General features: G+C 46.2%; 2 protein-coding genes across 2 annotated transcripts; both read right to left on the bottom strand.

Moving 5' to 3' along the window:
* Positions 1–1,257: 1,257 nt before the first annotated feature.
* On the bottom strand, positions 1,258–6,962 carry LOC135189134 (pantetheinase-like). The gene is made up of 7 exons (XM_064169159.1): positions 6,750–6,962; positions 6,513–6,643; positions 4,729–4,921; positions 3,840–4,131; positions 2,520–2,893; positions 1,835–2,005; positions 1,258–1,383 (listed from the first exon to the last, which is right to left on the bottom strand). Exons 1-7 carry the CDS (start codon positions 6,960–6,962, stop codon positions 1,258–1,260), a joined length of 1,500 nt encoding a protein of 499 aa, XP_064025229.1.
* A 3,430-nt stretch (positions 6,963–10,392) lies between these two features.
* Positions 10,393–19,193, bottom strand: LOC135189151 (pantetheinase-like). Its single transcript, XM_064169181.1, has 7 exons — positions 18,981–19,193; positions 18,744–18,874; positions 17,465–17,657; positions 16,318–16,612; positions 13,854–14,227; positions 11,967–12,137; positions 10,393–11,318 (listed from the first exon to the last, which is right to left on the bottom strand). The coding sequence occupies exons 1-7, from the start codon at positions 19,191–19,193 to the stop codon at positions 11,187–11,189; spliced, it is 1,509 nt and encodes a 502-aa protein (XP_064025251.1). The 3' UTR covers positions 10,393–11,186.
* Positions 19,194–27,679: the final 8,486 nt, after the last annotated feature.

The raw sequence follows: 27,679 nt of genomic DNA, 5'->3' as shown, positions 1-27,679 counted from the left end.
CTTCAGAGTCACAGAGCCATAGGGATTGGAAGGGGTCTCTGGAGATCATCTAGCCCAAGCCCTCTGCCAGAACAGGTTCAGCCATAGCAGGTTGCACAGGGCAGTGTCCAGGTGAGTTTCTGCATATAGAAACAGAGAATCAGTCAGGGTTGGAAGGGACCACAAGGATCATCTAGTTCCAACCCCCCTGCCATGGGCAGGGACACCCTACCCTAGACCAGGCTGCCCAGAGCCTCATCCAGCCTGGCCTTAAACACCTTCTGGGATGGGTCCTCAACCACCTGCCTGGGCAACCCATTCCAGGCTCTCACCACTCTCATGCTGAAGAACTTCCTCCTCACCTTCAGTCTGAATCTCCTCACCTCCTGAGGAGAGGCTGAGGGAGCTGGGGGTGTGCAGCCTGCAGAAGAGGACGCTCAGGGCAGACCTCATTGCTGTCTACAACTACCTGAAGGGAGGCTGCAGCCAGGTGAGAGTTGCTCTTTTCTCCCAGGCAACCAGCAACAGAACAAGGGGACACAGTCTCAAGTTGTGCCAGGGGAGGTCTAGGCTGGATGTTAGGAGGAAGTTCTTGTTAGAGAGTGATTGGCATTGGAATGGGCTGCCCAGGGAGGTGGTGGAGTTGCTGTGCCTGGAGGTGTTGAAGAAAAGCCTGGATGGAGCACTTAGTGCCATGTTCTGGTTGACTGGACATGGCTGGGTTGGAGTGGATGATCTTGGAGGTCTCTTCCAGCCTGGTTGACACTATGATTCTGTGATTCTGTGATTAGAGAGGCCCTATTGATCAGTTTGTAAGGCTGAGAAACATGGACAACACAATCTGAAAATTGCTTATTTAATCTGAAAAACAGGAAAGGGCCAAAGGCACAGAAAGACTTCTCCACATTCTCAGTTTTCTGCAGCAAACTGGCACACATTTCACACTTTTCAGTACCAGCCTTCTTTCTAGCGTGCTCCTGGCAGTCCACATGATACATCTCAATAAAAACCAACTAACTTCTAATTACAGATTCCATGTGACAGCTCTCATACTGAAAAATGATTGCACTGGCTCAAGTGCTCTTAAAAAAAAAAAGGCATTCCTAACAGAGTGACCACACCACTTTCTCCTAAATAAACCCAGCTGCTGTGGCTGCTGAACAGAAGTGGAAGACTGCAGAAGAGGGATGTTACAGGATAGCTGCCACAGCTCACGAGGAGGTGAATCACTGCAGGGAATTCCCCTCCATCAAGGATGACTGTGTAACACCTAAGGAGTTAATGTGTCCTGGACCTTCGCAGAGGATGTGGCAGGTCCTTTTCATAAAGCCTTCCAAAAAGTGTTGCTGTGAGGAGTGGTTTTGATGTGCGGTGCTTACTTCTCAGACGTCCATCATGGAGTACCTAATGGGAAAGAGACAGAATGACACTAATAGTCCACTGATGGAGCAGCAACACTGCATGGCACAGGAAGGACAGGCCTCAATACTGACTATTTTGATGGAGCACTTCTACAAGGCAATCACCAGAGTGAAAGGAAACAGAATTTTTTCTGACTCTGCCACTGCCTTCCCACTTTTCCTTGGACATGAAAGTCTTTAAAACCTCCTCTGACTCCATCTTCGAGAAAAAGGGGGAAGCAACAAAAACAAACAGACAAAAAAAAACCCAAACCCAAAACAAACATTTGGTCTTTCTCATAACAAGATGACTATGAAAATAACGGATTTCTTAGGTTCTCATTAGTCATACATGGTGATGAAGATTTTCTTGGATGAGATTTTGTTGCCATATCAGTTTCCAGCACTCCAGCCTGGAAAACCTTCTCTCAAACAGCTCCAGCGTGCCCCATTACCTCAAACTCCCCAGGTGCCAGCTGCACCCCACTGTACAGGACTTCTGGAAAGACATAGTTGGTGCCAAATGTGCCACTGAGGGAGAACATCTCAAACTTGGTCTGAGCTGTCTCCACTGGCTGCCCACACGTGTTCAGGTCGGTGCTCTTGCACTTGAGGAGTGTGCAGATCTGTGGGGAGGGGGATACACAACAACAAAATACTGCTAAGATTTTCATAATCAAGAGATGGATTTGTTAGCAAAAAATGTTGTCATGAGACCTTGCAGTGGCCTTCCAGTATGTGAAGGGGGCCTGCAGAAGGGCTGGGGAGGGACTATTGACAAGGTCTTGTAATGACAGGACAAAGAGTAATGGGTTAAACTGGCAGAGGGGAGATTCAAACTATATGTTAGGAAGAAGTTCTTCCCAGTGAGGGTGGTGGAACACTGGGACAGGTTGCCCAAGGAGGTTGTGGATGCTCCCTTCCTGGAGGTGTTCAAGGATAAGTTGGATGAGGTCTTAAGTGACCTGTTCTAGTGGGAGGTGTCCTTGCCTATGGCAGGGGGTTGGAACTGGATGATCTTTGAAGTCCCTTCAAAGCTGAACCATTCTATGATTCTATGATTTAGCACTGGACAAGTTCTTTGGGGTCACTGAGATGTATGCACATACAACCCGCATTCACCCCTATAAATCCAGTTACCTGCCAGTGGTATTTAATGACAGAACCATGAAGTCCATCAAATGCACCCAGGACATAAACTTCATCTTTGCTCTGGTTTGACATCCGATAAACCAAATGACAGCAGAGGTCTCCTTGGCAAACAGTGTAATTTCCACCTTTGTGTCTGAGGTGACTGAATGTGAACTCATCCCGTCGGACAGCTCCAGGAAAAGTGTCATTTCCTCCGGGAAACTTCTCAATGCTTGTGGCATACAAGCTCCAGTTGACAGCAGGAGGGTAGGTGGGGGAAAGACGGGGCTGTGCACTCAGCTCTGCTATCAGGAGTTGTCCCTTCTCAGTGTCGCTGTTGTAGTGGTAGGTGGCAGGTCCCTCTGGTGTGAACAGCCCACTGCCTGCCAAGGACAGCCACCAGCCCCCTGTCAGCTTGCACCCTGGCACACACCCTGACAGAGGGGGCCTGCTGCCCCCTGAGCCACACTGGTGGGATTTTCTGCTGATGCTGGTTTCAGTTATGGAGAGTTTTGGAAGACTTTTAAAGCACAGAACTGCTAAACTAACCCTTCACTGTAAAAACATGACTTAAACTTCACAATTTTTGTGCTTCAATGGATCTCAAATCTGAGCCTTAATTGGCAATTTGACGTTTGGCCATCCCTTAAAGAGCTTAGGTTCTTTTAGATGGAACTCAGAGCTCAAAGAGTGGTAGATTTGCCAAGGAAGAAAGCTATGGGGCAATTACATTTCACAGAAGGAACTCAGAGCTGTGACCTGAACTCAGCTCAGTCTATCTCAGATAGACAAAAAGGTTCCTTTGTGGCTTTCACTTTGGCTTCAGGGAAGAGTTACAGACGTAGCTACTGCAGTATTTTCTCAGTTTAAAAAGTGGGTGGGGGGAGCAATAAATAAGTATTCAGAGCAAATCAAAAGATAAATATCTCTAATTCTTCAGCAGCCACAAAAACCCCACGAATGTTTTGCTGAATGTTTGGATTTAGGTTATTAAATTCTGTTTAAAACATTCTTTTCTCTACTTTACTGCTGAATTTAGACTCCCAAAAAATCTACTTCTAGGTGAGAGGCTGCAAATGCAAGGGAACCTTCATGATATTTTTTAAGAAATGAAATGTCACATTTAAATTATAAAAATGTAATGTTGTGGGCTTTCCAATTTTACCTTTCCCAGAAGATTTTCTTGCCTGAAGCTGTTTACTACATTCATTTTTCTTTTGTCTGAGTGAAACTCTGTTTTCCAGAGATCTCACGATGTGTAAACCATTTCTGCCTGCTTCTGAACTCGGTGCTTTGAAGGCAGTTTCCCTTTTCCCACATGCAACTCACCTGTCATTGCCATGCCAATGTTGTGAGTATTTGCTGAAAGCAAATTGACACCCATGCCCATAGCCCAGGCAGAGTGAAACTCAACTGCAGTCAGAAATGGCAGGACATTCATCCAAGCCGTTGGGAAGAGCACAGTGTCCACCTGTGACTTGCTCACCAGGACCACAGCAGGCTCATGGAAAAGGATGTCAAAGCAAGTGAAAATGCCGAACTTGCCAAAGGGAGTCTCAAAGGTGACAACTTCTGGCTCTTTTGGGTAATCAAACTGAGTTTCTCCTCTAAAGAGGTTGTACTATGGGTGAAAAAAAAAGATGTATCAAAAACTGAAAACGAAGCAAGGTTCTGAACAGCCACACCTGCATCTGAGACAAGCCTTAAGGCAGCAATGGGAGCTGAGGTACTTGAGCTGTCCAGAGCAGCATGTTTGCAATCATCCAGCTGACCCTCTCACTCAAGGGGGGACTGTGCCCCAGCTGCTTGCTGGAAGCAATACCCAGCCAATATTAACTGCTGCATCCTGCTAGGCCATTACCTGCAAAAGTGCTGTCTGGCTTGATTAACACTGTACTGAGGGCCAGCTAACAGGTACTGAGCATGGAAAACTCTGACACTGCTTACTTTCCCTTTCAGTATCATAGATGCAGCCCTTGAGTGTTTGCTATCTGGCACACACTCTGCAGCTTAGGTGCTCTTGGGCATAATGCCTGATCCATCAAGCATTTGCCTGCTTTTCCCTCTGACCTATAACATCTTTGCATCAAACTATTCTGGTTTGGTTGCCACTTGGCAATCATTTAAAACTATTGTAAAACTCAGGTGAAATTAGTGCCAGAAGGTCCAAAACTACAATGATGATCAACTACAGGGTGATGCTGAAGTGCCTGCTTACCTTGTGGTAACGAGCCACCAGTTTCCCCTCTGGATCAAAGACCACATCGGTGTTGTATTGATAGCGACCATCGCTGGGGCAGCTGGGATCAGTGGAGTTACAGAGCTTCTTGTCCCCAATGTTTGCAGCCACATAGATGGAGTTCCTCCTGGCCATGCAGCTGAGTCGTTCCTGCACTGGAGCAGGAGCAAATCTAATGTATTTTGGGGCAAAGCAAAACCAACAAAAGAATTCACAAGTTTTCATTTGGGCACGGAAGAAATGCATTCAGCATTAACATTCCACCGACTGAACGGTGCCAGGAGCTGAAAAACTTACAGAGCAGATCATAGTTTCTGTAAATGTCATTCTCTAGTCATAGCATCATTTTAAATTCCAGGCCTCTTTTAGCTTTAACAAAATCTCTTCCTGTGTTCTCCTTTGCTGTACACTTAGCATTATTTAGTGTGTGGACATAATTCCCAGCTAAGACACAGAGAAATACATGGGCAGCTTTAGAGAACAAAGAGGACAATAAATCAGTATATAGGCAAACTTATGTGATAGTTTGGGCGTTCCCTGCCCCCCCACACACGTTGGAAATCACCCAGACTAGACTCAGCCAGCTCTGGAAATTGATTTACAGCTTAGCACAATAGACAAGCAGATAGTTACAGTATATACAGTTATAGACAGAAATAGACAAGCTAAAAGGTAATACAGAAACACAACATCCCTCCCAGAAACCTCAGTCCTCAAAAGGGGCTCCCAACTGCCCCTTCACCTCCCCCCTACCCCTCTCAACCTTACCCCAGTCCCAAGGAAGAATGAAGGTTCAGCCAGGGGGTTAGGAAGCAAAGTGGATTAGTCAGAGAAACAGAGGGTGAGGTTAGAGAGGGAGATGCAGCTCAGAGCTCCCCAGCAGGAGAAGTGCCTTATCTATGTTTTGATTTCTGTTCTTATACATCTCATCATGCCTATGAGTGAAGTAGACATCATCATTGTTTCCCTTTTGCAGCCTGTGATAAAGTCCTGCTCACCAAAACATTCTAGCTAGCTTCAAACTAGCACAACTCAGAATAATTCTGAAATAACTTTTCAGGCATACCTAAGCCCTGATTCCAAAAGATTACTTTAGCTCCACTCTGTTTAAGGCAGCTGCCTTTAAGTCTTTAGTAGCCACAGCATTTACATGAACTTCATCACTGTCTACAGCTACCTGAAAGGAGGTTGTGGAGAGATTGGTGCTGGTCTCTTCTCACGGGTAATTAGTGATAGAACAAGAGGGAATGGCCTCAAGCTGCCACTGGGTAGGTTTAGAGTGGATCTTAGGAAATAAATTTCCCAGCAAGTGTGGTCAGGCATCAGAATGGGCTGCCCAGGGAGGTGGTTGAGTCACTGTGCTGCTTTGAGACTAACTGAAATATTTTACTGAGAGAAATTAAATCCTTAGCTGTGAGAAGAAAGAAAAGACCCAACAGTAACCTCTATCATTCATTCCTCTGCTGAGAAATACAACTAGGCAAAATACAGATAAGACAGGCACTTCAAACACGCACTGCTCAGCTCTCGCTTCAGGCTGTGCCTTCTTTCTGGCAGTCTGCTCTCTGTTGCTGACTCTGCCTTTAACTCACTAATCCACCTAACCTCTTTTTCCTCTAACCTCTTTGTCATCTTTTTTTTTGGCAGAATAAGAAAATAACAAAAAGAACAATCAGCATTTCTTAGGCACTTACTGCAAGCAGCTCATGACTGCATGACAGACAAGACTGAAACCACAGAACTCACTGCAAGCAAAAAATCACCTTGTAGGGTCAGTGCAAGGAATCCAGTTCACTGCTGGGTCAGGGATATCCTCCAGGTAGGGGTAGATGGTTTCTCTGCTGAAAAGCCAGCCATAGATGCCATCTTCAGGAGTCACAATGATGTGGGCACCCTGGCACAACAGAGGCTGTTACAAGAATTCATCCAGCCACAGATAACCAGGAAGGTCAGCAGCAGAAAACAACACGAATTAGCAATGCTCACAATACACCTTCTACCTGCTGGGCAGCTGCCTTGACGGCCTCTTCCAAGACATCCATGTTTTTGTTCATCAGGACCAAAGCCTCTTCAGGAGAAACAGGCTTGTCAGTGGCATCTGGCAGGATGACTGCATGCTCATAGACAGCTGCAGTGAAGGTATTGGAGGCAAGGGCCTGAAGGACTGTGAGTCCCAACACTGCAGCTTGCAGGAGAAGCTGGGAGGCGAACATGGCTGGGGTCTTGCAGCTCCTGGATTGGGCACGGAGATTATAAACCGGGCAGGAAGTGGAGGAGTAGACTGAAGAGTTTGCTTTGGCAGTAAACTTCTGTTGAGTAATCTGAAAGGTACAGTGGAGTCCTGCCAACAACCAGGACATTTATTTATATGAGGCACTCATTTTCCAAATTGAAATGCTTTAAATAAAAGGTGAACAAAAAGTTAAGAGAGAATTTCAGAAGCCAGGCTGACCTTACATGTGGCTCCATGAAGTGAGCATTTGCACATTGCATTTGTACACCACCCTCCAGGCTTCCAAACCCCATCTCAGGCAAGCCTAAACCCCCCTGCTTAGGGCACACTATTCCATATAAACATTACTGCATGTGGCTGTCATCAGTGAAGATTTCTGGCAGTGCTGAAGGCAGGTCCCCTTATGCTCAGATTGCAGCACGATTATGAGGTCCTGTCATGCCTCTTGTCCTGGGGCAATGGCTTAGCACTCTGACAGTGTCCTCCCTCCCACGTTCATACTGCAGCATGAACTAAATCTTTAATTGTGCTGTTGTCTTTCTCTGCCTCAGCTGGCACACTTGCTAGCTTTGTGAGGAATAATTAAGCAACCCAATTTTATTCATGCTCTATGTTGCAAAAGGCATTTTTTTTGTATGAGAAAACACTCATACAAAGCAGGTGTTGTTTTTTTGTACTCATTGAAAGAACATTTTGCATACAGCATATTACTACTGTAGTTTCATGTGCTTCAGAAAACAAACCTTTTTGTTGGATCCTGTGATACATCTGTGTGGGTAAAGGACCATAACTTGGGTAATCATTAACCATTCAGCAGGAAACCAAGGCAGGAATTCATCCTGCCAACATCCTCCTCTTTGCTATGGAGTTTCACCCAGAAGGCTTGCTTTTGTCCATCAGCACCAGGGTCTTTCCAAGTATTACCAGCACTTCAGCATCCTCTGACATGATCACACAGTGCTCATAGAAGGCTGTGACACAGCTGCCCAGGGCACAGGCCTTCAGAGCAGACAGTATCAAAAGCACAGCAGAGGCATGAGCTTTAGGAAGCCCAATGTCTGTTGTCTGGAACTCACTCAAGAGGAAGCAAGGGACAAGCAAAGATGAAGAGCTTCAAAAAGCAAAATCTTGCACAAATCCTGGGAATTCCCCAGGGTGGCAGAAATCTGACACCAGGAAATGCAATCAGAAGGACTCACATCAAAAGCACCAGAGCCACCAGCACTGAGCAATACTGTCTTACACCACTGCCAGAGAAGTCGCAGAGAAGTCACCACTGTGCTGCAGCTGAAGAAACTCTCACTTGCTAGATTTACTAACTATTTGGGCATGGCATTACCATAGTAGTGCAGCTTAAGGCAAGTCCAGGTCACAGCAAGAAAACAAACCTGAATTTGGGTAATCTCAGCAAAGATCAGCAGTCACGTTCCAGGACAAACGAGAGGGCACAGGCAGAGCTGCAGGAGCAGGTGGCTGTCCCCGAGCTTGCTGCTGCCACACTGGCACTGCTTGTGACATCCCAGCTCAGCAGAGCACCAACTCAGAGCTGCAGGACCTTTAGTGGCTGCTCCATATCAGGGGAGAAGCCTGACAGGCCATTTCTCTGAGCAATCTCATCAACACACTGCTCACTGACTCGAGCTCTTGAAGGTCACTGGTCTTCAAGAGAGGAAAACCCAAGAAACCCCAAGAGAGTCACAACTGTGGGAGCCACAATTTCTCAGTGTTGCCTATCATAACCTGCTTCCTTTCATCTACAGATCACTCCATCACAAATCTTGAAGCCAAAGCTGCACGTGAACAAAAGCCACTTCTATCTGTTGCCCAAGCCTCTTACCTTCTTTGGTTCCGAGTTAGCTGCCAGGTAATGAAACAGTTCCCTGCTGCGCTTCCCTCAAAGAGGTGTTTGTTGGTATCGGTGGTTACAGGGAGCCTTGTCTTTATACAGCCTGAGATGGTATGTGGGTAATGGTAGATTTGCTACCTTCTGTATGCTTGACTCACTCCACACAATGGCATGTTTCACAACAATAAATGTTATGCAATCTTCTAGCCAAGAGAATTTAGTGCCATGATGGCTGACGCCAGTCCTCTGTAAGAAAATACTCAACGTGCAAATACACCTAAATGAAACCACAACGGCCTTGGACCAAATCCTGAGTTCAGGATACTCACCAGGTGTAATGGTGGAATCTTTTACTACTTACAGATATATTCCCTCAGTTAGAGGACTGGTATCAGCAGTGAATCTGAAGGAGCTGCCTCTCAGCTCTGAAACTGGCCACATCCTCCCTTTCACATTCCACAATGAGACTTCTCACGTCATAGCCTCCCTTCAATCTAGATCCCTACCCAGGGAGAGAGTTGCAGTATCACCTGCTACATTCCTAGGGGACAAGTACAGTGTCTGCACTGAGTTTCTGCCCATGGGAAGAGGATCACACTGGGTAATGGCATAACACATTGAGATCAGTCTGTGGTCAGACAGTAACTGACTCCAACAGTGAAGAAGGTAGCAGCAATGATGCTGATCTTCCATGAGTCAGGCTTTTGATGAACTTGTCCCTGTGTTAGACATGACTCTAAGTTATGCAACATGTGAGTGGCTATTTACACCTGAAAACAGAGAAGGTCATGTGGTGCACAGTAGTGACAATAAGTGCTGGAGTCTGGAGCAGTATCTCACCAGCTAACAGAACATCAGACCGCAGACCTTGACAGAACCATACTGAGACCACGAATGGTACCAGGGTGGGTACCTCATTGCTGTCTACAACTACTTGAAGGGAGGTTGTAGCCAGGTGAGGGTTGGTCTCTTCTCCTAGGCAAACAGCAACAGAACAAGGGGACACAGTCTCAAGTTGTGCCAGGGGTAGTACAGGCTGGATGTTAGGAGGAAGTTCTTCACAGAGAGAGTGATTTGCATTAGAATGGGCTGCCCAGGGAGGTGGTGGAGTCGCCATCCCTGGAGGTGTTCAAGAAAAGCCTGGATGGAGCACTTAGTGCCATGGTCTGGTTGATTGGCTAGGGCTGGGTAATAGGTTGAACTGGATGATCTTGGAGGTCTCTTCCAACCTGCTTGATTCTACGAAAAGGAAGGGTAAATTAGACTAGTAAAGTTGTCTAGTGAACTTTTGCAAGAGACAGTCACAGAATATGCATATCTTTATACAGATATGCTGAAGGAATGCCCCTAGGGTCCAGCAGTAGCAACAAAGCACAGGTCGTGGAGTGAGAAGAGGAAGCAAAGATGTGAACAGTGCCTTCTCAGCAGGAGTAGCTGACCTTAAGTAGACATCTAAACACCCTGATCCATACAGCAAATTCACCTGCAGGGCAATACCATCCAGTGCTGTCACAAGGAGCAAATGACAAGGATTCTTTCACAAATGTTGCTTTATTGAACCAGAAAGAAAGAAAGAAGGTGGGAGGGAGGAGCTGCAATATTGTATCAGGTCATTTGGTGACCACTTAGTGGGTTGAAACAGCTGGAGCACTGAATAGCATCAGCCAGCAGGTGTCAACAAGCTGTTGTTCAGAACTGGCAAGCAGAATACTTTGAGGTTTCAATTCAAAGTCACTTTCAACAGCGATTTCAAAGAAACCATGATTCATTGTGAGTTCTGACCAAGAAACAGAAATTGTTTCAGGTTTGGCTTCTTCATTGGAGCCCTTAGCTCCCATGATGGACTATTCTGTGCTGCTATGTGCCACTCAGCATGCACCAATGGCATAAGGGCAATAAAGCCAAAGCAATGCAAACAGGAGGAAAAAATGAGTAAGTAGCTTATCTGAGGCAAAGCATTGTTGAGGTTTCTTTACATAATGGTGCCATAAAACAGCTCTCACTGGCTTTATTTGCTAGTCTCATAATTATCTGCAATTACAAAATATGGAATGATGTTTTAGTAAGAATGTACCCTCTGGCTCACAACACAGCTTCTCTGAGTGCTAGAAAAATAAAACTCCAGAAAACAGAGAGAAACACAACTACCATTTTGCACTAATAAAAGATTAGTGATGCCATGACACAGAGCAGATATTTCCCAGTAAGTGGTAGCAATAAAATATTATGGCTGCATAATTACTAAACAAAGAACACTGACAAGTTTGAGCAATTCTAAATAAGAAAGATAATTGGGACTGGTACAGTAGAGGATGCTGCATCTCATTTAGACATGAGATTAACAGTGTACAGCTTCAGTCATGGTACTGTTACGGTGGCTGTGGGGTTGGTTTTGAGATGATCCTTCTCATACCATCGTCCAAACAGTGTCACGGTGATGACTGGTTTTGTTGGTCTTGTCTTGCTTACCAAGCGCCCATCACTCAACACCTGATTGAAAAGGGTGAGAGGACATGATTAGAGCACCCATGTGGACATGCTAACAGCTCAGAAAGATGTGACAAAACAGGAAGAAGGCATGTCAGACCACATCTCTTACTAATCACTTCATTAAAAGGCATTTCATCCATCTCATTATTCACTATGAGCAAGTTCGCTCTGGCTGTTTTGAGACAGTTTATCTCATACAGAATCACAGAATGTTAAGGGTTGGAAGGGACCTCAAAAGATCATCCAATCCAATCCCCCTGCCAGAGTAGGATCACCTAGACCAGATCACAGAGGAATGCATTCAGGCAGGTCTTGAATACCTCCAGAGAGGGAGACTCCACAACTCCCCTGAGCAGCAGTTCTGTCACCCTCACAGGGAAAAATTTTTTTCTTCAAGTTTCCATGGAACTTCCTGCACCTCAACTTCCACCCATTGCCCCTTGTGCTGTCATTGGGCATCACCCAGCAGAGCCTGGCTCCATCCTCTTGGTACTCAGCTTTACATATTCATAAACATTCAGGAGGTCACCCCTCAGTCTCCTCCAAACTAGCGAGCCCCAGCTCCCTCAGGCTCTCCTCATCAGGATACCATTTCAATACTACTCCACAGAGAACCCAGGATGACACAGCTCCAGCGTGCCCCATTACCTCAAACTCCCCAGGTGCCAGCTGCACCCCACTGTACAGGACTTCTGGAAAGACATAGTTGGTGCCAAATGTGCCACTGAGGGAGAACATCTCAAACTCGGTCTGAGCTGTCTCCACTGGCTGCCCACACGTGTTCAGGTCGGTGCTCTTGCACTTGAGGAGTGTGCAGATCTGTGGGGAGGGGGAAACAACAACGTATTTAGCAAGGTGGAAACACTTGTTAGGAAAGCTTGGTATCATCAAAGCTAGGTGACCATCTCAGGGGCTGTTTCATAATCTTTAAGCAACTTCTTTTCAGTTGTAGTTTACTTTTTCATCCCTTCATCTAGCTGGGGATATGTCAGATCTTCATTGCTTTAGCAGTTAGAAACAACTTGTTTGATGTTAAATGCTGTCACAGCACCTTACTTCACTCCTGAAACCAAATCCTGTCACTTCCACTGATTCTTCCAATTGCCAGTTCTCTTGTTTGAAGGTTCCTTCCCCACATCTTAGTAAAACAAGTTTGTGAACAGAAATTTTAGGTGAATTTTAAAAGCCCTCCTCATGGGTACATTGTGCAGCTGTACACACAGGTCTTCTTACTTGTGTCAGTACATTGCTAATGACAATCCATTGGATGGCCTAGTAGTGCAGGGGAAATGTGAATTTGGTGCATCAAGGTGATGAAGTTGGTACCCTCTGTTGCAGTTTTGTTACTAGTTGCAGCACACAGAGGAAAGTAGGAATAGCAATGATAAATGTGGACATCACAAAGGAATACAAAGTAGGGCTAAACAGTTCTGTGAAGATTCAAAGGATGCTGGCTGGTTTTGCTGACAGCTGGCTGCTGGGTGCTTCTGTTGGTGTCTGATATTGGAGGATGGAAGCAGTGTCTCTGCAAACATCATCAGTATTCTTCATCAGCAAATATGGTTTTGTGATGAAATGAAAACAGAAGAGAAATAAAGAATAAAGCTCTGAGAGAATTAAAAAAAAGTGAAGGGGGGAAAGTGAAAATTTCTGTCTTGGCTAGGAAATTCAGCTCTGGTAGAGATTATCTGGCAGCTTCCACAATCACTGAATTTATTCAGGCTATCTTCTTTAAATGCATTAGCTGAATTAAGACCTCTCCCCCATACTCTCTAGCAGCTGTTATGGAAGTGCCATATTGACTGTCAGAAGTAACTAAAAAATAATCTACAGGCACAATAACCTAATTATGAAGGTAAAGAAGATTTTAAGTAAATTCAGTCAAGATCATAGAATCATAGAATCAACCAGGTTGGAAGACACCTCCAAGATCATCCAGCCCTATCCAGTCAACTAGACCATGGCACTAAGTGCCTCATCCAGGCTTTTCTTGAACACCTCCAGGGACAGTGACCACCACCTCTCTGGGCAGCCCATTCCAATGGGAAATCACTCTCTCTGAAGAACTTAAGATGTAACTCATTCCCTTCCTGATTGACCAAAAGAGAGGAGTAGTGGCCATTTCCATGGGATGTCACATGCCATTTGAGCAAATGACAAAAAATTAACATCTCTGACTTTAAATTACCAGTGTATTTAATAAAGATAGATATGACTTTTTAACACCATTTGATGAAGATTAGATGCAGAACACTTAATTCAGACAGTCACAAAGAGAGGACCTAAATTTAGCCAGTATGGCATGCCTAAAAAAAATCAGTGAGGAATTTATGAGGCTTAGTGACCTCCACTGCTTTTGTTAGACTTAAAAGTAAGCAGTCTTGCATGTTTTAGCCACTACTTGCCATTGCTACCAAACATGATGCCAGGACTCCATCATAGAAGAAAGTCTCTGCCTTTTTCCCCTACAGAGCTGAAGGTTTCTCCTGTAAAGAAGCTTCCAAAATAAGTGCTTCCCCTCCCAACAGTCATTACCTGCAAATAGTATTGTCCTTCAACAACATGAAGACCATCGAAAGCACCCAGCACATAAACTTCATCTTCTCTTTTCCCTGCCATCTTGTAGCTCAAATGACAGCAAAGGTCTTTCTGGCAAATAGTGAGGTGTCCCTCGGGCTTAGTGATCTCAGTCAAAGTGAACTCATCATGAAAGATGTGTCCTCTAAAACTGTGGTCATTGAGTGGCAGTCTTTCAACACTCGAAGCATGCGAGCTCCACTTGACATCAGGTGAGGAGGCAGCAGAAAGGTAAGGATGTGAATCTAGTTCAGCAAAGAGGAGGTGACCATCCTCAGTTTTCATATTGTAGGAGTATGCTCTGGCTCCATCTGGTGCATAAATACCACTCCCTGAGGAAAGCAAAATGGTCAGTCTAAAAGGCAGAAAAATGTTCATACTGGTCTTTTAATTGTCCCTCCTGATGGCTTAGCCACTACTATATAACAAAAATGTTGGTCTCACCTAAGGTGACCATTAGCAGTTCAGCACAGTGAGCTCATACTTTGCCAAAGAATAGCATTTCTCTGAATGAAGTCTGCTCAGTGTAGTCAAAGACTGAGGATGTTATGTTTATGGTTGTGTTTATGGCCTCCACAGTCCTCTTTTTTCAGTTGTATGCAACACTGTTGCTTGAGAATTTCTTCATTCTCAGCCAACTGATGTAAAAGGACCATATATGATTGAGACAATACAAAAGGCAGCACAGGTGAATATCATAGGCCTGTCCTGGTGATCACAGAAGGAAATAGCAGCCATCTATCCCCACTTACACTATCAGAGAACTCCTCTCCACGTGGGGAATTCACACCTGAGCAGTGCCAAGTGACAAGAGAGACCAAAGAACATCTGTCATACCCATCATCGCTGAAGAGCCACATAAAACAGACAAGCAGTAGTAGCCTGTCAGGCATTTCAAACGAGCAGCCCCAAGCCATTACTGTGGTTGCACAGCTCAGTGAAGATACTAGTCCAGCTCAAGTAATCCCATAAAATAAACTCCAGAAAAGCAATGCTACATTTTCAGGAGAGAATGCAGGCTGCTAGCAGTGCTACTGCAGCAGGGCTGACAATCTGTATTTAATGCTTTCCCACAGCTATGTTAAATGCAACTACAAATAAGCCTTCCATTTGGCCAGAATAAACAGAGCTGTGTGTGTGTCCTGGATCCCCAAATTCCTCTCTTTCCCCTCTCACTCTGTGGGAAAAGAAAGGCACAAAGACCTGTTTCCCACCCCGCAGGTTTGAAGTGGGGCAGCAAAAGGTGCCTTAGAGCAGGTGGGCTGGCTGTGTAAAAGCCCACACTGAAATGGGGCTGGTGATTGGGATAAATAGAGCAAGGGTTTCTGCCTTGGGGTTCCCATCTTGAGAGTTCCCATCTTGAAAGAGCTTCTGGCTTAACAGAGAGCCCTGGATAGGCTCCTGACTGGACCCTCCCCGCTTTTGGACGGCTCCTCCCGTTTGTACAGCTCTTGATTTTTACTCCATCCCTGCTTTTGGATGGCTCCCCTCACTTTTTTGCACCCTTTGTGCGAACTGGCAGACTTAGCACGCCTGGGGTCCTGAGAGAGAGAGCCAGCAGCATCTGGGCTGCCCTCTCTCAGGCCCTATCAGCAGCCACCTTCCTGGCTGCCTCCCAGACTGGGACCCTAGCAGGTTTTGGCTCTCCCCTGCCATTGTGAGGGCAGCATTGTCCCACTTGGGAAGAAGTGCTCAAGACATTTTCGAGTTTGGCAGCTCTGTGACTTGTCTCAGACTCCTGTGGTGTGGATCTCTATTACTGGATGTTGCCTGCAACACCAGAAGGCTGTTCCTGCAGAGGAATTCAGCAAGAGATCATTGCCCAGTGCCTACCTCACATCCATGAGTGAGCTTTTCCCTTAACCTTCTGCTCAGCTTGATTGGTAGTGGGGTAAAGCTGCATTTATAGCTTAGCCTTTTCCATTTCCTGACTTCTTAAGTATCTAAATTTATCTATGATATTCCCAATTGAATTGAGTCTGCTAATAAACTAAACTAATTTTGTATATAGTTTTGGGGGCAGGGTTCAGGGAAATAAAATCATTCTATTTTTTTGTGTTTCCTGACTCAGCCACATTAATTCCCTGCCTCCATGACAGTATGTGGTTTACAAGTGTATGGACAGTATGGCCAGACTTAGAGGTGGAGAGAAGAGAGTTTCAGAAGTTTCTACTCAGATAGAAGAGACAGTAACTTACTGACTGTTTAGAGGTACTGAAAGAAAGAAAGGAAAACCCTAGAAAGCTGAGGTGAAGAAAACATCTCACTTTTTGCTGTGCATTACATGGCACAAGCAGAAACAGAATTTGTCAGGTTTAAAATATGCTGAGCAGGTTCTTCACATTCCAGCCACAATTACCTTGTAGAAGAGGGAGAACAGGATTCATGGTTATAAATATTTTTTAGAGTGAGAATTGATTACCTGTCATAGACATGTTGGTGTTGTGTGTATTGGCAGCCAGGAGGTTGACACCCATGCCCATAGCCCAAGCAGAGTGAAACTCAACTGCAGACAGAAATGGCAGGACATTCATCCAAGCTGTTGGGAAGAGCACAGTGTCCACCTGCAACTTGCTCACCAGGACCACAGCAGGCTCATGGAAAAGGATGTCAAAGCAAGTGAAAATGCCAAACTTCCCAAAGGGAGTCTCAAAGGTGACAGCTTCTGGCTCTTTTGGGTTATTAAACTGAATTTTTTCTGCCATGAAGAGATTATACTGCAGGGAAGGAAAACAGAGACACTGGTTAAAAGCACTTACTGCAATAGCCTGCATTCATTCCCTAAAGCTGTTCTGAATGACTAGTTAGGAGTTTTGACCTATGTATGGCCCTCACATATAGGAAGCCAAGCTAAAAGTGTATGATCACCACAGGGCACAAAAGGTGAATATGGGGAAATACATTGCCATGGCATCTAGCTAGGAAAGCAGGCAGCTCTCTGCAGGCCTGACAGTGTCAGCCACCTTCAACTCCTGTAAAAATAATCTTTCCATTCTCCCTACCTAGTTTGTAACTCTGGTGACCTGAAAGATGCACATGAAAGAAATAACAATGTCAGAGAAGCATTAAGGACCTAGTGCCCAGAGACAGAACTGATGACCCTGGTGTAGAGATGCATGGAAGGACAGAGACTGGAAGCACACAGCAACAGCAGGAAGTGTGACCATACTGAGAGGCTGCAAAGAAGAAAAGAAGGCAGTGATGATGTGGGACCTTAGTGTGGTGGAAGGCCAATATAAGCCCAGTGCACGTTCTGGCTTGGCCAGCCATGTCCCCTGCTCACTCCTCCTCCCCTCTGTGAGTGGGGAGCAGGGCAGGAAGACAAAGGCCTGGTACCACCAAGTCTCCTTCACAGGATCACAGGATATTAGGGGTTGGAAGGGACCCAAGGAGATCATCGAGTCCAACCCCCCTGCCAGAGCAGGACCACACAATCTAGCACAGATCACAGAGGAACACAGCCATTCACAGCAAGAGAGAGATTCTTTGAAGTTATAAAACAGAAGCAAAAATCTACCATGAGACAATGGCTGGCATTTAATTCTCCTGACTTTTCAAGGCCACTTTACCTTGTGGTAACGAGCCACCAGTTTCCCCTCTGGATCAAAGACCACATCAGTGTTGTACTGATAGCGACCATCGCTGGGGCAGCTGGGATCAGTGGAGTTACAGAGCTTCTTGTCCCCAATGTTTGCAGCCACATAGATGGAGTTCCTCCTGGCCATGCAGCTGAGTCGTTCCTGCACTGGAGCAGGAGCAAATCTAATGTATTTTATGGAAAAGAAAAAAAAAAAAGAATAAAGAAGTCTGTCTGCAGTGTCCATTGCTGGAATGCTGAGGGCATGCTGGCAGCACCCTCTGCTCTGCTGGCATGGCAGGCAGGCAGATACACAGGGCTGCTGCAGCATTCTCTCAGGTTGCTTCCTGCACCTTGAGGTAGGTCTCAAGGCCTCCCATTGGTGTCCAGAAGTATATGTCACCCTTGGACTGCCTGTCAGCACCCCTTGGCACCTGGAATGTGCTCTGTAGCAGGCAAACAATTCTAGGTCTGGGAAAGGGCAAGAGAGGAATTGCTGGGCATATCTAGCGTCTGGCACAGTGGCACCTAAGAACTGAAGTTCTGGGCCTTTGACACACCATAGAATCATAGAATCATAGAATCAACCAGCTTGGAAGAGACCTCCAAGATCATCCAGTACAACCTAGCACCCAGCCCTATCCAGTCAACTAGACCATGGCACTAAGTGCCTCATCCGGGCTTTTCTTGAACACCTCCAGGGATGGCAACTCCACCACCTCCCCAGGCAGCCCTCACTGCAGACAAAAAATCACCTTGTAGGGTCAGTGCAGGGGATCCAGTTCACTGCTGGGTCAGGGATGTGATTGAAGTGATTGGATTTCTAAACATCACTTCCTTCAGATCCAGATAGAAAAACAGTTTGTGAAGTGTGATTCTAGGAATCACCCAGCCACATAAGCTGAGGAGTGAATCACAGTGCCTAATCTAATCTGATAAGGAACTTGCTTACTCCTACAGACAATGTTCACAGCTAACCTGCAGTGACAGTTTCACAGGGTTTCCAAAAATTTCTTTTGCCTAGTGAAATGGCCTCATTTTCCTCCTGTCCAGTTCTTACATGCAGGCTGGCTCAATGCTTTTTACCTTGCATATTCCCATTGCTATTTAACTAACAGGTTTTATAACACATCCCATTCCCACAGCACTTTGGTTTTTAAGAGAATAACAAAAAGAATAATCAGCATTTCTTAGGCACTTACTGCAAGCAGCTCATGACTGCATGACAGACAAGACTGAAACCACAGAACTCACTGCAAGCAAAAAATCACCTTGTAGGGTCAGTGCAGGGAATCCAGTTCACTGCTGGGTCAGGGATATCCTCCAGGTAGGGGTAGATGGTTTCTCTGCTGAAAAGCCAGCCATAGATGCCATCCTCAGGAGTCACAATGATGTGGGCACCCTGGCACAACAGAGGCCGTTACAAGAATTCATCCAGCCGCAGATAACCAGGAAGGTCAGCAGCAGAAAACAACACGAATTAGCAATGCTCACAATACACCTTCTACCTGCTGGGCAGCTGCCTTGATGGCCTCTTCCAAGACATCCATGTTTTTGTTCATCAGGACCAAAGCCTCTTCAGGAGAAACAGGCTTGTCAGTGGCATCTGGCAGGATGACTGCGTGCTCATAGACAGCTGCAGTGAAGGTATTGGAGGCAAGGGCCTGAAGGACTGTGAGTCCCAACGCTGCAGCTTGCAGGAGAAGCTGGGAGGCGAACATGGCTGGGGTCTTGCAGCTCCTGGATTGGGCACGGAGATTATAAACCGGGCAGGAAGTGGAGGAGTAGACTGAAGAGTTTGCTTTGGCAGTAAACTTCTGTTGAGTAATCTGAAAGGTACAGTGGAGTCCTGCCAACAACCAGGAACCCACTTTTGCTAGGGACACACTGGAAAGAATAAAAGTACACAGTACCACTACCACAACTCAAAGATTAAGAAGCTGAGCAATGCCAAGACTACTTGGGTCAATATAAAACTCAGCCAGTGAACACATGGCTAGAAAGAGCAGTCCAAGCTTTGTTGTTATACTTTTCTCTGTCATCGATTGCAACTGACTTTTGCTCTCTATGTTGGCTCAACCTAAGTTGAGGTGAAAGGTGGATACCTCACCCTGGCACAAGGGGGATATGTCACTCCTGGAGCTAATGTTCTGGGAAGTTTGAGTAGCAAAACTGAGGGTCTTAAAAACTGGTTTATTCTAGTGTCTTCATATCCCCCAGTTCCTGGGCTACGTGTCAGTATATGCAACTTGCTTCCCTCTGTTTCTTGATATCATAGAATCATAGAATCATAGAATCAACCAGCTTGGAAGAGACCTCCAAGATCATCCAGGCCAACCTAGCACCCAGCCCTATCCAGTCAACCAGACCATGGCACTAATTGCCTCATATCAAAGACTTTGCACTAGAATCTCACTGTTATTAGCTGCAACATACTTAATGTGCCAGCAACACAACCGTCCCTTGCACTTATCCCAGTGGCTTTCCTTGTCACTTCTGTTTAGCTGTGCATCACTTTCCAACAGCCATCTCTCAGAAAAATATGCATCTAGAAGGAATGTCTTCCCCTGAAATCAGGCACTTAAGTACCTCATTGCCTGGTTGCCACTAGTCTGAAGCAGCAAGAACAGGCTAATTCACCAAGTGCTCACCTTTCCTGTTGCCACAAACATGCTGTGTGTTGAGAGGTCTTAAATTTTAATCTCCAGTTCAGTTCAAATGCATTTTTGTATATTTTCTGGGGTTGTTTGTTTGTTTGCTTGTTGGGAGGGTGCTGTTTGTTTGTTTGTTTTGTTTTACTTTCTAGTTGCAGTATTCTCATTTGAAAAAGGCTTTCTCAATAGTGGGAAGCAGAACAGGCTGTCTGCTTTCACCTACAGCAGACTGTCATAGCAGAGCCATCTCACAAAAGACAGAAATTAGGGTGAATGCAAGCACCAGAGAGCAGAGAGTTCCTTAAAACAGAGGAGGAGGTTGACATCCACTGATTGAGGGTTTCAGCCATTAGAAACATTGATTTGCATCTGGCAATGTTCACCACTTTACAGGACTTCCATTACTAGATACAGCATGCTCATTTAAGAGCCTTCAACATGAGCCTTTAAAAGGCTGCAATAGAGATTTTAGTGATAACTGAAGTAATGTATCATTGGAGTCCTTTTTCCTCACCCTGTTGTTCTTACCAAATGAAATAAGTACTGAGTCACATTAAGCATAAGCAGACATAAGCCTGAAGGGGGAAGCAGCAAATGGTCCCTTGCTGAAAAACTGCCAGCACAGCGGTCCAGAAAAGCCACTGCACCGGCAGGGTTGAGCAGAAACAGTTGCAAGCACAAGGGTCAGGCTTCTGCCTTACAAAGTTCATGTCACACCACCACGACACAGAGGTTTCTGTAGTACAGTGGGCTAGAGGCCTCCCTCCCATCAGGCACCATCACATAGTGCCTGCAGAGCTGCGAGCTCACCCAGGAGCAAGGAATCAATGCCAGTTAAACAAACCAACCTACTGAACCCACTGAATAAAGCTTGGAAACTCTAGCAGTGCAGGCTCTGCATGGCTGTGGGCAATGTAAAGAAAGCTTACCCTAGAGCTCCCTCTCCTTTCCACACCTTCATCCTCTTCCTCATCCATTCTCCCCACGCCTGTACCGCACTTTCCCCTGTCTCTGCCGCTGCCTGGGGATGCCAGTTACCTGAGGATTTACTTTGTGAAACAAGCTGCTAACTAACAAGTCCCAAGTCTCCCAGCCTCTCCTCATAAGACATGCCCTCCAGTCCCCTCATCATCCTCGTAGCCTTACACATGCACAAAGAGGCTAAGACAAACACACACACACAGAGGTTAACCTACTCTGTTTTTACAAAGTGTAATAAATCATCAGTACCAAAAGATCTTTGAAAGCTCACAAAATCCAGCTGTTGTGAATTACTCACTGTTCTCCTTCGTCAGTATCTGTCAGCAGATGACCTGGAAAATCTTTACAAAATTTCCCCTTCTCAACCCTCACAAAATCTGCTCTCTGCAGTTCTTGTGCAGTCTATCTTGAGGCACCCCAACTCAGGGTAAATCACAGAATGCCAAGGGTTAGAAGGGACCTTCAGCTATCTAGTCCAACCCCCCTGCTAAAAGCAGGTTTGCCTAGATCAGGTTGCACAGGCATGTGTCCAGGGTCGTTTTGCAATTCTCCAGTGGACATTCCAGCACCCTCTTCTATTACAGTGCTCAGTCACTCCCAAAGTGAAGGAGTTTTTCCTTACATTTAAGTGAAGCCTTCAGTTTTTTGGTTTGTGCCCACTGTCCCTCAGCCTATTGCTAGGCAGCAGTAAAAAGAGCCCAGACCTATCTTCATGACCTCCACCCTTTAGGTACCTATATGCAATGATAAGATCTCCTCTCAGTCTTCTCTTCATCAGGGCTCTCAGCCTCTCCTCAGGAAAGAGATTCTCCGGTCCCCTAATCATCTTTATGACAGTCTGTTGGACTCTCCAGTAGTTCCCTGTCTCTCTTGAACTGAGAAGCCTAGAGCTGGACACAATACTCCAGGTGTCACCTCACCAGAGCAAAGTGGAGGCAAAAGATACCTCCCTCAAGCTGCTGGTCACTCTCTTCTTAAAGCACTCCAGAATACCAGAAGATACAGGGTCACAGCCTCCTGCAGTGCTGGAGAGTTGTAAGGGTCTCACTTAGGATGGCTTTGTATAGGCTTGCAAGACTTTGGGCAGTATTGTTTTTTCATTTGGCCACAATTCTATTCCTGTAACTCTGACTCCTTCCAGAATGGGCTATGATTCAGGCAGCAGGAGTTTCCCAAGGAACAGGTGTTTCAGGTATGATTAGGGAGTGCCAGAACACCACAACTCACCGCACTTGTAACCGAATCAAGAACACAGTGTTGGATGGATTTGACATCATAGTGTGGCCCAGGAGGTCTATGCCACCACATCCTTCAGCAAAGTCTGAGCATGACATGACAATACATTACAGAGTGTGCCAAGCTCTATAACCACTTTTGAAGCAACATTGTTCTAAGGCTGGTTCTCTTTTCCAAGTAAATGATTAAAGTTCAAACATCAGCCTTCAAAAGTTCTGCTAATCTCTGACTTAGAAAAGTGTGTGTTTAAAGATTGAGTGGAGTAATGCTGTGGGAATGCACACCAAAAATGTCAAAGGAGTAAAAATCAGTTGTTATTGGGCAACAAGCCACTGCTATGTGACTGAATCCTACACCAGTCAAGGGAGTTTACTTTCTATTGTCCTCAGTGGCAAGGTCAATCCTAAGGCGACCAACACTATTGTATAAAACCACATTCTGAACTGCCCAGCAGAGTAGTTTATGACCTGGGGCTTTTTAGTCTGGAGAAGACTGGGAGGAGATCTAATAAATGTATATAAATGTCTGAGGGCTGGGTGTCAAGAGGGAGGGGGCAGCTTCTTCTCAGTTGTGCCCTATGATAGGACAAGGGGCAATGCATGTAAACCACAGCACAGGAAGTACCTCAACATGAGGAAGAACTTCTTTACTGTAAGGGTCACAGAGCACTGTAACAGGCTTCCCAGAGAGGTTGTGGAGTCTCCTCTGGGAATCTTCCAGACCTGTCTAGATGCATTCCTGTGCCACCTGTGCTAGATTCTATGGGGCTTGAACTCAATGATCTCCAGAGGTCCCATCCAACCCCTAATATCCTGTGATACTCTGATCAAGTCAACAAATCAAGGTGCTGTTGACTTGATTTTTGCCCAGCCCTCCTGTAGACCCCCTTCAGATACTGGAAGGCTACTATAAGGTTTCCTTGAAGCCTTTGCTTCTCCAAGCTGAAGAACCCCAACTCTCATAGCCTGTCCTCATAGCAGAGCTGCTCCAGCCCTCTGAGCATCCTCATGGCCCTCCTCTGGACTCGCCCCAACAGTTCCATGTCCTTCTTGTGCTGGGGATTCCAGAAGTGTACTCAGTACATGTCTAGTATGAGACTGTTGTGTTCTGTGACTCAACAGAAGGCAGCGGGATTGCTCCTCCGAGCTTTGCGTGCTGGAACTCCAGCATCGCCTAACACTACCTGCCGCACGCAGGGGGTTCCCTCGCAGGGGAAGCCAAGCGCTGCACCTCCAAGTCGCCCTCTGCTGCCGCCTTGTGGCACGGCCTTGACATTACACCGGCACACAGGCTGACAGCTGTTCAGCTGCAGCTCTTCAACTGGCTGCTGTGCTGAGCTAGTTTATGTTGAGGATTGTGTGACTTTTCCTGGCCCCTATCTTACCTTTTAGGAATCACAGCATCACTGAGGCTGGCAAAGCCCTTTGAGAGCACTGAGCCCAGCCCTAACCCGGCTACTATATGCACTAACCCATGGCCTGAAGCCACTCACCTCCAGGAGTCCACTTGCTAAGGGAACTCTGATGTTCACCCAGCCCAGTGGTGCTGGAGCTGCCCTGGCAGCAAGGCTCTGGCACAAAGCTTTGTCCCAGGGGACAGGAGATGAGATTCATTGGCAGGGTAAGGAGGAATTGCTGTAGTCAAACATCTGAGATCAGACCAGCCCAAACTGTACAATCTCCCTTCTGATCCTCAAAGCTCTGGGAGGGTTTCATGAAGGGGAGAATGTCCTAAAAAAACAGGAAGAAACAGGAAATTCTGACTACAAGAAAATACAACTTTAACTCTTATTTAGTAACCCTTTTTCTCTTTTCTGGCCAGCAGGATATGCTTATTCCTGTTTCCATTTATTTGGGAAAATAACAGAATAAAAAGGCTACCACCTGTCCCTGGAGGTGTTCAGGAAAAGCCTGGATGAGGCACTTAGTGCCACGGTCTAGTTGACTGGATAGGGCTGGGTGCTAGGTTGGACTGGATGATCTTGGAGGTCTCTTCCAACCTGGTTGATTCTATGATTCTATGATCATGGTTCAAACCCATAAACTTGAAATTGTGCAGTCCCTGCTTTCACTAGCAGCTCTTCTTTTATTCCTAGCAAACCTGCATCTTTTTTCTACAACAGGCATGGAATACATTACTGAAAGGTAAATTCTGTAAGATTTCTGGTTTTCATTTAAATAAGTCTTAGCCTTTATTAGCATGCTAATTAAGAAAATAAACAAAACAAAAGCTGCAGTGAGAAAAAAAATAGAAAGCATGATGAAAGAAGTAGTCTGAAGCTATTTATGGCAACTGCATGGTGTCTCCATTTCACAGAAGTTGATCCAAGACATTTAAAACTATCAGCAACCATTCCTGGATGTAGCTGTATTTCCCATCACAGAATTATTGAGGCTGGAATAGACTTCTGAGATCATCCTATGCACCTGTGACCTATCCATGAGCCTATGACCTAGCACCACCACATCAACTAGATCACTAAGTGCCACATCCAAGCTTTCTTAAACACCCCCAGGGACAGCAACTCCACCACCTCCCTGGGCAGTCCATTCCAGCATCTAACTACCCTTTCCATGAGGAAGTGGTTCCTAACATACAACTTATGCCTTCCCTGGTGCAGCTTCAAGCTGTGCCCTCTCATATTTTCACAAGTTAGGAGAAGAGTCTGGGAGACTGTGGGAGAAGAGTCTGACCCCTACCTGATTACAACTTCCCTTCAGGTAGTTTTAGAGTCTCTTCCAGGCTGAACAACCCCAGCTCCCTCATCAGACTTTCCCTCCAGTCCCTTCCTCAGTCTCATTGCTCTCCTCTGGACCCGCTCCAGCCCCTCAATTATCTTTCCTGCAGTGAGGGGCCCAGAGCTGCACACAGTACTCAAGATGAAGCCTCACCAGTGCCAAGTACATGGGCAGAATTACATCCCTAGTCATGCTGGCCACACCATCCCTGATACAAACCAAGATGCCATTGGCTTTCTATGCCACCTGGGCACACTGCTGACTTATGTCTAGCCAGCTGTGAGCCAGCACTCCCAGGTCCCCCTCTGCCAGGCGACTCTCCAGCCACTAATCCCGCAGTCTGCATGGGGTTACCGTGGCCAAAGTGTAGGACCCTGCACTTGGCCTTGTTAAACAAAATACCCCCAACAGTTCCCCTGTGTACACCAGAGAAAGTATCTCTTAGGACCAGCAATGGATCTCCGAGATCCTCAGGACAAGGGTGTATTTTTTCTCTTGACAACCCAGCCATAAACATCATCCTCAGGAGACACAGTGATATAAGCACCCTAATGCCAACACAGAAACCCCCAAAATACCATTAATAAAATGAATAAATGGTCAGCACTTACCAGAGTGAATGTCTCTAATCTGTTGCAATACCTGCCTGGCTGCTTCTTTTGATGGCCTCTTCCAAAAATGAAACTGGCACTCAATGTCCTCTAACAAGACCACGCTGTGCTCAGATGGCTGCAACATAGCTGTCCAGGACACTCCTCCCCAGAGTGGACAGCACCAACAGCACCACAGAGTTATGAGCTCCAGGAAGACCCATGTCTGGAAGTCAAAGTCTTGCACAAACCTGTGAACTCCCCATGGTGGCAAAAAGCTACCACAAGGAGATGCAATCACCCTGCCCAGAAAAACACCCACAACAAAGGCAAGAGAGCCACCAGCATTGAGCAATTCTGCCATTAACCACCAGCAGCAAAGCAGTCACAGAGAAGTCACCACTATGCTGCAAAGGCACACACCACCTGCCAGATCTGCAAACGATTCAGGTGTGATATTGTTGAAGCAGTGCAGCTCAAGGCAAGCCCAGGTCACAGCAGGTCAAGCTTGAGTCTGGGAAATCTCAAACACAAGCACAGACACATTCCTGGCCAAATATGAGGGCAAAGGGTGCAGGCAGGGCTGCAGCAACAGGTGGCTGGCTCTGAGCTTGCTGCTGCCACATGGGCACTGCCTGTGACACACCAGCTTAGGGCTGCTCCAATCTAGCATAATAGCTTGAGGTGTACATTCTTGGTTTCAGCAGAGTCTAGCACCTGCTAAAAAAGGAAAGAGAGCTATTGCTAAGATGTTCCTGGGGAAATCTGCTCTGTGGTACCCTGGCGCATCACAACTTAGCTGGCTACCAGAGTGAGTCTTCTTGCAAGTGCCCCAAAAGGGCCTCTGGCAGAAGAACAAGTATTTCACATGCAAATTCCAGTAGCTACTCACAAGAGAAACTGCTTCTAAATCGCTAGGACTAGAACATTTTTCTTGTTATGGAAAAATCAGTACCACAGAGAACCTGTTTTACGACTCATTTCCAGGCTCAAGGACAAATTAAAACACTTTTGTCACAACTGAGGTCAAGAAATCTAGTGTAATTTCACCAAGTATGAGCTTGTCTCAGTTATCCTTCAGGGGGTTTTTGTTGAGCATCTGGAATAAGTGAGATTTATTTTTCAAACCCCATTGCTGAAAAATAGCAGTCCTAGACTTCTGATAGAAGACTTCTACTGTTGCAGAGGCAGTTAGTACAAACCTTCCAGCTGGCACTCCTGGGCTGCATCAGAAGTGTGGCCAGCAGGTCGAGGGAAGTGATTCTCCCCCTCTACTCCGCACTGGTGAGACCCCACCTGGAGTTCTGCCTCCTGTTCTGGAGCCCCCATTACAGAAGGATGTGGAGATGCTGGAGCATGTCCAGAGAAGGGCCACTGGGATGCTCAGAGGGCTGGAGCAGCTCTGCTGTGAGGACAGACTGAAAGAGTTGGGACTGTTCAGTCTGGAGAAGAGAAGGCTTCGAGGTGACCTTATTATGGCTTTCAGTATCTGAAGGGGGCCTACAAAAAAAGCTGGGGAGGGGCTTTTCAGGATATCAGGGAGTGACAGGACTAGGGGGAATGGAGTGAAGCCGGAGGTGAGGAGGTTCAGACTGGATGTGAGGAGGAAGCTCTTCGGCATGAGAGTGGTGAGAGGCTGGAATGGGTTGCCCAGGGAGGTGGTTGAGACCCCGTTCCTGGAAGTGTTTAAGGCCAGGCTGGATGGGGCTTTGGCGAGCCGGATCTAGGGTAGGGTGTCCCTGCTCATGACAGGGGGGTTGGAATTACATGATCCCTTGTGGTCCCTTCCAACCCTGACTGATGCTATGATTCTAAAACAGATCTCATACACCCCAAAATGAGTCTTCATATAACTACAAAAAAAGTCTGTGTATGTATACACACACACACCCCCCGCCAAATCTCCTCCACAACTCATGATCAATTAGTTCTGTGTAGAAATGCCAACTCTTCCTTGCCTTTCCCTCCCCTTTTCAGGCAATTTCAAGACTGTACAAGTGCTGGTAGA

The sequence above is a fragment of the Pogoniulus pusillus genome, chromosome 31 (assembly GCF_015220805.1).
Source record: "Pogoniulus pusillus isolate bPogPus1 chromosome 31, bPogPus1.pri, whole genome shotgun sequence".
Taxonomy (NCBI): Eukaryota; Metazoa; Chordata; class Aves; order Piciformes; family Lybiidae; genus Pogoniulus; species Pogoniulus pusillus.
This window is presented reverse-complemented; position numbering and strand designations above follow the sequence as displayed.

Excerpts from the sequence above, each read along its gene's own strand:
- LOC135189134 (XM_064169159.1), bottom strand. The coding sequence starts at position 6,962 with ATGTTCGCCTCCCAGCTTCTCCTGCAAGCTGCAGTGTTGGGACTCACA. Across the intron at positions 6,644-6,749 it reads TCAAGGCAGCTGCCCAGCAG|GGTGCCCACATCATTGTGAC; the intron begins GTAGAAGGTGTA and ends CTGTTGTGCCAG. Across the intron at positions 4,922-6,512 it reads CCTTGCACTGACCCTACAAG|ATTTGCTCCTGCTCCAGTGC; the intron begins GTGATTTTTTGC and ends AAAATACATTAG.
- LOC135189151 (XM_064169181.1), bottom strand. The coding sequence starts at position 19,193 with ATGTTCGCCTCCCAGCTTCTCCTGCAAGCTGCAGCGTTGGGACTCACA. Across the intron at positions 12,138-13,853 it reads AAGGACAATACTATTTGCAG|ATCTGCACACTCCTCAAGTG; the intron begins GTAATGACTGTT and ends CCCTCCCCACAG. Across the intron at positions 11,319-11,966 it reads TGGCACCTGGGGAGTTTGAG|GTGTTGAGTGATGGGCGCTT; the intron begins GTAATGGGGCAC and ends CTTTTCAATCAG.